At 40.3% G+C, this 10,254-nt stretch overlaps 1 protein-coding gene across 2 annotated transcripts in view; it reads right to left on the bottom strand.

Annotated features, from left to right (window-relative positions):
* The window catches only part of NEGR1 (neuronal growth regulator 1), an 836,867-nt gene extending 829,220 nt beyond the window's left edge, over positions 1-7,647 (bottom strand). The window contains exon 1 of one of the 2 annotated variants that reach the window (XM_019653229.1): positions 7,234-7,647. In XM_019653229.1, coding sequence (XP_019508774.1) covers positions 7,234-7,409 — 176 coding nt within the window. In that variant the 5' untranslated portion in view covers positions 7,410-7,647. The remainder of the gene's footprint in view (positions 1-7,233) is intronic. The other variant, XM_019653230.1, reaches the window with a different exon arrangement.
* Between the last annotated feature and the right edge of the window lie 2,607 nt (positions 7,648-10,254).

Raw genomic sequence — 10,254 nt, 5'->3', positions numbered from 1 at the left:
TATATATGTAGATAAATACATATATATACACACACATATATATATACACACACATGCATATATATATATATATATACGCACATATATGTGTGTGTGTGTGTGTGTGTGTATATATATATATATATATATATATATATATATATATATATATATATAGGTCCTGGCAATAGATGAAAAACATTGGTATGGCTTACACACCCAGGTGTCCTGCCAATCAAAATTAATACAGCAAATAACAGAAAGTACATTTTAACAAAACATAAAAAAAAGTTATACTATATTATTAAATTTGTCAATATCTTGTACATTATGCCATGTTTTTGGATATAGCAAACTAATTAAAATCCATTGTGGTATCGATTATGACGAGGTAGAGAAATCTTAGATGTTACTCTCAGTAGTACGGGAAGTTCTTGTTGCCACTGATGTATTTGAAACACCTAAAATACCTGATTAAAGAGCATATGGCCCAATTTAAAATTTCCTTTACAAAAACCAAAAGGCAGGTAATATTGTGCTCCTGGAGAAAATTAGAACAATAACTTTTATTTTCTCTTATACATATAAAGTGTCAATGACAATCTATGATGGATCTGCAAAACTTTGACAAGGATGGAATGACAGAGATCAATAAGCAACTTCCCTCCCAATTCAGAAATGCTCTCTTGAGTATTTTTAGAGAGAGGGTCATTTCATTAATGATGGTTTTAAATTAACACCTTTCCTGTGAAAGTGTGAAGAAAGGTACCAAAAGGACTTTATGATGACTGCTTAATTATATTGGAACCAGACAACTACACAAATATCTTTCAGAAAGTATTTTGAAGAAGTCAGGGGAAGGTTACCACATTATCTAATACTCAGTTAAGAGGAAGAACAGATTAAAAAACAAACAAAAACAAAAAAGAATACCCACTAATGAAGATTCCCTAACTCATCTAGTAAACTATGTGATGTCCATACTGTTTTAATTTATGCTATTTTGAACAGAATATAGTAGAAAAGTTTTCTGAGTTCTAATAAAAAAATTCAAGTGGCTTGAGAGACTAATTTCTACAGTGGTCAAATCTTGAATCATGGGCATTGTTATGGTCATATACTTCATAAGAAATTGAAAACTTTGATTAGCTCCTCAAGTATTAAGCTACTAAAAGAAAGGCCTTTAATTCTTATTGATTTAAATAGGCAACACTGTTATGAATTAACTCAACATTTGGATCACATATTCACAAGCAGAGTTCAGCTCTAGTTCTCTTTTGCTCAGTCCAAAAAAAAGATACACTATTATTGAATCTCACTAACATATAATCACCAACTTCTTTATTTCCCTTCCATAGCAACATTATATATTTACCTACTGAAATTATTTATTCTATTGTATATTTAATATTTACAAATTTGTTTTATTATTCTCACATAATCTGGGTGTGGAATAAAACTCCAATATCTATCTTCCTTGTTTGTCATACACCCATTATTGCTATGGTGTAACTCTAGTACATGTCTCCTTAAACAACTAGTATATTCAGTGCTAGCAATCAACATTTATGATGTCATGGACAAAGTAGTCATTTAATCAAATATAATTAAAATCACTGAAACTATTCCTTTTCACTTTGTATTAATCAGGGTTCTAGCAGCATTTAAACCATTCTGGATATTTAAAACAAAGGGAACTTAATGGAGGGAATTGATTGCAGAGGAGATGGGAAGGCTGAGAAACCAGACAGGTGATAGCAAGACAACCCAGCAGTTAGAACAGCAGGAAGCCATTACTGCTAGGATGACAGAACAAATGGATGAGGCAGTAAACAAAATCCCAAGGGCCAGTTATCAGGTGGAAGATGAAAGATGGAGAAGTGAGGTTCCACTGAAGTGAGATGGAGACACTGCTGGACATGGCCCGAAGCCATGAAGGAGGGAGAAACACCCTGGCCTCTCACTCACTGTATCCTCCATTCTCCCAAAACTATCTATCACTGGCCAACCATAGCCTGAAGACAGCTTGACGTGCCTGACTGGGAAACATGACTGAGGGATCCGCTCCACCATCTATCTCCAATAGCATAGAGTAACAGAAGGAAACAACTCCATATGGTCAATCAACCCAGAACTGTAACATAGAGGACGTGAACAGTTTTCTTCTTCAGAAGTCAGGTATTGCAGAATTAATTTATTTCATGGAGCTGTTTAATTCTAAAGCTAACCTATTTAAAATAAGCACTTCATGGGGCCAGCTGAATGGCTCAAGAGTGCGAGCTCTGAGCAACAGCGGTTCAATTCCGGGCCCGAGCTGAGTTGCTGCTGAGCTGCCATCAGGTGGCAGGATGGCTCAGCTAGAAAAATAAAATAAAATAAGCACTTCATTAACATGCCTGTGTTCAAAGATTTATATAACCACATGGGCTTGTCAATTCTTCTAAATGAAAAACATGGGGCAAAAATAAATTTATCCATACATTTTAAAAATACTGTGTTGTTCTCTAATATAATAAATGATTGCATATGACTATACCAAGTAATAAGTCATTCCAACAGAACAGCTCTGAAAATCACTACAGGTAATATTGTAGTATTTTATTCCATATTCTGGAATACATGTTTTCCAAATTGACTCAGTATGACAATCTATTACCACTTCTTTTTTTAAAGAATGAAAAAAATTAAGAATTCTAAATATACTTGTTCGGTGATGCTATTTAATATAGATTTTTAAATAATGCCTTTAACATTCTAAATTGAAAATACCTATATAGTTGAACAGTGTATTTAGGATATGTGATGCATCAGTGTGTAGGAATAACTCAACAGACTATGTGAAACTCTTCAATGATATTCCAAAAGTACATGATTTTTATTGCTGTGCATAATTCTGAATTCTCATACACATATCATTTACATTCTTGTATCCAATAGCATGCATTTCAAACAAAAACTAATTAATGTAATCTAATCAAAAGGCCAATGTATTAGACAAATAGGCTGAAAAGTAATAAATACTTGTCACATCCATTTACAAATGCACTTGCAAAAGTTTTGTTTCTTCCAATGAACTATCTTCTGTGGAAATGTGCTCTACCTCCTATGCTCTAAGCAAAAGTTTTCCTCCTTATTAAAATATCGTATTAGGATATCATAGAACGTCCATTCAAATCTACTGCATTAAAATGACAGAATTGTCTTCAACTTCGCTAAGCTGAAAGAAGATATATTTAAGAAAAGAATCTCTCTTCCTCTCTTTGATTAAAGCAAGCAAGCAAGCAGGCAGAGGATAGAATATTTTGAATTTATATCAGGAAAGTGGCTTAAAATGTACAAAGTTCATACAAAAGAGCTGAAGTAGGAACAGATCGAAAGAATTAGTTTAAAAATGACATGTTTTAAAAAATGTTCAGATAGTAGAAGGATGTAAATGAGATGTTCCTTGTATTATTTCCAAAGAATATAAAGCATTAGGGACGTGTTAATATAACTGTGTTTGTTCATAAGGTAATAATAAAGCAATTGATTCATATTAAAGTAACTACAAAACAATATTTAAAAAGTTGTCTCAAATTTGTGTACGGATCCAAAGCAGAGTTTTGTTCCCCTTGGTTTTCCAGGTCTAGAAATACTAGTCCTGATGGCTGACCCAGCGGTGGTTCCAGCATCTCCTGTCCTTTGCTATATCACTCCTTGGAACACTGACTCAGATCATTCATGCTACAAAATGCAATATGAAGACTGGAGAATAAACTAATTTCTCTATATATGGATTAACAAGTTTTGTTAAGCATAAAATACTAATATGTGTTAAATGTAATTGCAATCAAAGTCAATATTTAATAAATTAATGAATATATTAGTTTGTATCTGTAACAAATTACAATGTACTCTAGACATCCATGCTTTTTTTTTAAATCCAAAGTTTAAGTAAGGGTGGTACCAAATGTTACTACATTGAATAGATGCATCATTGGATAGTTTATCAAGAAATAGCTCAAGTGAATCCTTCAGAGATTTGTCAGTGAATAACATTATTAGAAGTAAGGGTCATTTTGACATTTAATATATTGATTCACTAACCTAAAAGGCAATGTTAAAATGATAAGAATGTTGAAATTATTACATGAAATTGCATTATAAGTCCTTTAAGCTAAACAGAGTAGATGATTTACAAAACGATAGATATAGTTAGTACATCACAGAATGAATTTCCCTTTTGTATTATAACACCACTTAAGGAAAGTTTTGTCTTTCTGGATTCTTTTCTCTAAAACAGACATTGTGGCATTTAGGAGATAAAAATGTATAATTTGACCTTTAAACTTCTGTTTCATTAATGTAACCACAAGCAACGGTCACTGGCTGACATGTTTGCACTTTCAGGATTATAGCACTTAAAGTTATTTGATAACTGTTATGCCACTATTTGCCTCTTATTAGACACATTTTTGAGGGATGTTACATTAAAAATAGAATACATTGTGTAAAGCTTAATAAATAATACAATGTAACTCAGTAAATTGTTCTCCTGAGCACTAGATTTCTGTACTTTGATGGGGGTATATATGTTAGAGGGTACATTTTGTTTAGTTTTCTAAATGAGTTACAGGATAACATCAAATGCAATTCTAAGTATCCAAAGCAAAAACATAAACTATAACTCTGTGATGTTACTTTTGATGAAAACTACTTCACCTGACTTATACATACTCAATTAGTCTTTAAGCTCTGTCTCTATTGGTCTATGAACAGCGTAAATACCAGTTGCAAGAGAGGAGCAAAGAAAAATAATGAGAATTTTTTTGTAAATATATATGGTAAACTAGTTTAAAACCTATAGACAATGTAAAAAAGGTAAAAAATGGGATACTCCCTAGAGAATTCTAGAATTACTATAAGCAAATCACTTTGGGTAAAAAGTATTGCAAATCAGATTTCTGTTGCATGTGAAAACATGATTCTGTGTATTAAAAAAATAAACACTGTATTTGGTTAGAAATGCCATTTAGAAGAGATAGAGGTTGTAGCCTTTTAAAAAGTTTAAAAGTCAAAAGTTGCCTAAAATAGCAAAAAAAACAAAAAAACAAAAAAAGGGCACAGTGCACACAGGTAAACAAGGACTGCAGCAAGCCAACAAAACTGGAAAGATATTGTCCCCACTAGTTAAGGAAGCTTCGGTACTGGAAGCAATGAGTGAACTAAACATCGGTCTCCTAGAAGCAAAACGTGGGTTCAGGTATTTTAATTAGCCATACTGTTTATTAGATTACCCATTAGAAACAAAATGCCAAGATATGTCATCAAAAGACTGACAGTCTATCAAACCCTTTAGGTTGAAAATATTAATGATTACAAATAAGCAATATGCTGCTACAAATTGCAGCTCCCAGGATACTGCTGGCAGCCTCTGAAAATAGTGTTTCGTCCTTACCACTATTGTTCAAACTTCTAAAACAAACTTAACATCAAGAATACAAATATGGGTTTAATTTACATCCTCTGTGTGACAAAGAGTTCATCGCTTTTACCAACAATGAAAAGAAAGGTATTTTACTAAGTTATAACAAATTATTTGTTACTTTTGTATACACCTAGTGGCATTTTTGTTTACAGCAAGGATAACAACAAGATATGTTATAAAAGCATGTTATTAGAGTATATTAGATGCTATAGTAGCATTCCACACAAATTCGGACTCATAAGCATGTTTCAGAACGTGTAAGCCATATACCACACCCAGATCCCAGGTCATTAAATCTAAATTACATTGCATGATCCAAACAGAAACATGTATCACTCTCTTTCACCTTAGACACATCATGCATACTGACTTGGTGCAATCCACACTTATTAGCCAACTACCACCCAGTGGAGAGAAAGAAGATCTTTCAGGGAGATTTGAGGTGTACATCAGGTGGGGGTGTCAGGGGGAGAAGGGAGGGCGATGGGAGATGAAGGGATAAGGGTGTTTAGCCTTGCTGAGGTCTAAGCGCTGCTGATCATCAATTTATATTTTCACAGGAGAGAAAATATTTCCGGAAGCTCACTCTACAGTGTTCCTTAGGGCTAGCATCAAGCTATGGATGTTCATGAACGACAAAATATTTCAGTGCTTGAGCTTAAGATAAAGAAGAGAAGAAGGGAGAGTGAGACACAGAAGTAAAACTGAAGATGCAAGAAGGGAAGAGGGGGTAGAGAAAACAGAGTGGAGGGAGGGAGGGAGGGAGGGAGGGTGAGAGGGACCCTGTGTACACATGTGTGAGTGACTGTGTGGAACAGTGAGGAAGTGTGTGCCTTTTAAACAGTAAAAGAAAAGCTGAATGAGAAAGTGCTTGTTAGAGCATGGAAGTGCCAGTGTGTGTGAGGATGTGAAACAGGGAGTGTATGAAGGAGTGTGTTAAAGAAAAAGATGTGTGAGGGTGAAAAACATGGTACTGGAAGGGGTTAGAGGTAAGAGGCATGTGTGTGTGGCAGGATGGGTAAGGAGCTAGGTGGGAAATGTGTGTAAAAAAAGGGATGACAAGATCACAAAATAGGGACATTAATGAAGAAGAAAAATGGGGAGTAGGGAAAGGTGAAGAGTGGAGGAAAGGGGGTTAAATAACAGGATCAGAAATTAGAGTGGTGGAGATAAAAATGAGGAGAAAATAGAAAAGGGGGAAATAATAAAAAATAGAAAGGGGGAGAAAAGAGGCCATGGACAAAAAAGAGAGTACGAAGGGAATGGAAAAAGGGAAAGAGCCGGGGGGAAAAGGGAGACAGCAATAAGAGAAAAGAAAGAAAGCTGAAGAGGGAGAAATTGTGCCTAAGTGTCCAAGTGAGAGGGTAATAAATGGCAGCAGGGAGCCAGCAGTTTGGAAAAGTCGCTTAGGCTCGAGTAAAGCAGAAACAAACCTGATAAACTTGTCAGACTCTCCACGAGTACCCCATGACAGTAAAACAGAGACCTTGTGAATTGAGTTTCGGAGTGGCATCTGCCCCTCTTAAGCCGCCCACTTCACTCATCCCAGGGCGACTTGGCGTTCAGGCAAAGTGCTTCAGCATCAGGAGTGCAGCCTGCTACCTGCCCCAGCGTCAAGGGACCGGGGCTGGGGCAGAATCAGCACCTGGGTTTCTGGAGATGTGGTCTTTGGATGGTCATCACCACCAGCATCATTACTCGGTTTAAAAAGAAGGCAAAAAAAGGGGTGGAAAGAGAGACAGAAGGATAGACTGAGACAAGTACGAAAAGCACGCCGTTCTTCCTACCTAAGCACCGCCGTGTCCCCTTTTCTGACCATCATGTTGTCCACAGCCGCCCAGGGGAAGTCCACACTCTGTCCAGCCGGGAGACAGGAGGGTAGCAGGCAGCACAGGCTGAGGAGCACCGCCGCCAGCCACTGGTTCGAGCAACAAGCACCCTGCACCAACAGCATCATGTCCATCCCTGCTAGGGCTGCTCACTCTCCAGAAGCTTTCAGCTCGCACTCCCCCACCCCCTGGTGCTGGCGAGTCTTCCCGGGAACCAGGCGGCGCGCCACCGGGTTTTTTGTTGTTGTTGTTTCTTTTCTTTTTTTGGTGGGTGGGTAGGTGGGTTTCTTTCTTTTTTTTTTCGCCCCCCTCTAGTTGTTGGATGTTGTTTCTCTCTTTTTTTTCTTTTGCCTCCCCTCCTCCTCCTCTTCGCTTTCCCTCCCTCCCTCCCCTCCCACCCCCTGGCACCACACTACACCTCCTCTCGGTTGCTTTTGGCCGAGTCCGGAGTGTGTCTAATTCTCGGGCGGCTCGCACACCATCTAGCGAGAAGGCGAGCGCGCCGGCGAATGAGGGAGGAGGCGCGGCGGCGGCGGAGGCAGGGCGAGCGGCAGCGGCGGCGGCGGCTTGCAATCGCAGCGGCAGGAGCAGAAGCAGCGCGGGGCGCAGCGGCGGCCGGCGGCCCCCGGGCTCGCGCGCGTTGCCAAGCGGCCGTTTCCTTAGCAACCCCGCCCGGGGACTGGGGAAGCAGCAAGGAGGGGTGGGGGTGGGGGGGAATGAAGGGAGGGAAACAAGAAAGAAAATAAAGAAAACGAAAAAAAAAATATATATATGTATATAAAATCAGGAGGAGGTATATCAGAATTATGCAAACTGAGGGGGAAAGAGAGATGCATCGTAGACACAACGCTTCCCTTCCTGTCATATGCACGCGAGTGATGCTTTGCTAGAAAAGTCTCCGTGTCGGGCAGAGGTGAAGAGAGCAGAGGGGCGCTCGGCTGTCCCTCTCCCGTGCGTTTTACCTCTCGAGGCACCGTAACTTTAAAGTCCTCCAAGTTGTGGTCGGCGCCATCATGATGCCGGGGACTGTCAGGTTTTGTTTGTTTTATTTTATTTTTTTTTATTTTGTTGCATTCTCGTCTGGGCGACCGCGCTGCAGTTAACCAGCGGCCAACTACAATAGTTCACTCTTTACCTCTTTTCGGAAATAGGTAGGGGACGGAGACGGGGGCTGCTTTTTAAGCGGATTGTGAGGGGCGTGCATGGAAGGCCTTGCAGTGGACCATCTGGAGTGTCTATTGGGTCATTCAATATGGTTTGGAGGGTGCCCCCGTCCCCCGTGCGTGTTGACACTAATTTGTGTGTGTGTGTGTGTGTGTAGTATGCGCGCGCGCGCGCGTGTGTGTGTGTGTGTGTGTGTGTGTGTGTGTGTGTAGTATGCGCGTGCACAGGTCGTGCACGCGCGCTCGTGTGCGCGCTGCACGCAGGCGCGCTGGGAGGGACCGGGAGGGTTGAGCCGGGATGCGGAGTCGGGAAGAGACTGCAATCAAGTGTTTTAATTGTATACAGCCTGGCAGTCCTGTTATGTAAGAGGTTAGTTTAACCCGTTTGAGACTATCAGGCGGAATGATCAGCGCTTCCGTATCGAGGCAAGGCAGAGTTGTCGGATTTAATGAGTCACGGCTATATATATTATATGTACACAGCCTCCAAACCAGGTTGGAAGGCTGGACAGGCTTTTTGGTCCGCGGCGCAGAACCGCTACCGCGCTTCCCACGCCGCAGCCTCTTAGCCGCTTGCCCAGCGGTTGCGAGGGGCTGTCCTGGCCCACGGCGAAGGAGGGTGCTGGGGATCGGGCCGCACCTTACATTATCTGCTTATTCCCTTCTTGAACTCATTTCCATATGCAAGAGCCTTTAGCTATTCCAATCCATTTGCAGATCAATGCGAGAATCGAGGCTGGAGCCTAGCAGTTACGCCAATCAATCTTGTTCAGTGAGGAGTTTGGGAAGCAGAGCGGGGAAGTGAAGGAGAGAAACAAGTACAGTAATTTAAAAAGATGTTCACCACCCCCATTCATTCTTTTTTTCCCTCCTCCCCATCCCCCTTAAGCAGTCTTTAAAGATTTTCTTCCCTTGACCCTAGTCTTTATTCCCTTGGCGGAAATAAATAAAGCAAAACCTCGCACACCCCTAACTCCTTTTCCATAATGCTCGCAGGTTCCTTTGGCAAAGCGCGCAGAAGCAATAATCTCTGCAGGGGTCAGCATCCGGCCGCCTCCCCAGACTGAGCTCTTTACGAGGCAGGCAGGGAGTCGTTTTGCTTGGCGGTCGCGGTGCTCAGAGTGATTTTTATCGCTGTGCATGAGGATATGTGGGGAAAGGGAAGGGTTCCCATCACCTGTGACCACCAGATTGACTGATCGAAAGCCCCTAACCCGCATCACCTCTCTGCTAAACTGACACTCCCACGCTCAGCAATTAACAGACGTTTGCAGGAGGAGTTCCTCATGTTGTTAGTATTCACGACTAACTCTCAAACCCGGGTCGGAAATTGAGAGTGCAATAGTATTCAACCGCATTTTGAAACATCAATAAAATGTTAGTCATTTGCGGATGAATGAAAACATTTTCTTTACCGTCTGGTGTGCTACGAAAATAATTGTCAGATGACAGACTCCTGCTAATATTGATGCCAAATACCTAGATAACACTGTCATCTCGTTAACTGTGTTTCTTTCTTTTTTTTCTTGCATGGTACACTGATGGATAAAGCTTAAAATTATCTAGGGCAAGCAGGGGATTAGAAAAATCGACATGTCATGTACATGGGCAAAACTATGCAGCATCACTTAGAATTTTTTCTAGAAATGATCTAGATCCCATTGAAGAGAGGCAGAAGGCGCAGCTTCTGGCATTGTGACTCACTTTAGTGCTATTTTATGTAGGATGGGGTGCCAGCGTTTTCTAGTACAAGCTATGAAAAACATCCTTTTGTAACTGCTGTTTCCCAGAGATCTGACATCTTGTGGGGGAGGGG

This window comes from Hipposideros armiger, unplaced genomic scaffold, assembly GCF_001890085.2.
Source record: "Hipposideros armiger isolate ML-2016 unplaced genomic scaffold, ASM189008v1 scaffold_200, whole genome shotgun sequence".
NCBI lineage: Eukaryota > Metazoa > Chordata > Mammalia > Chiroptera > Hipposideridae > Hipposideros > Hipposideros armiger.
Note: the sequence above shows the minus strand (reverse complement) of the source record. Positions and strands in the feature narration are given on the sequence as shown.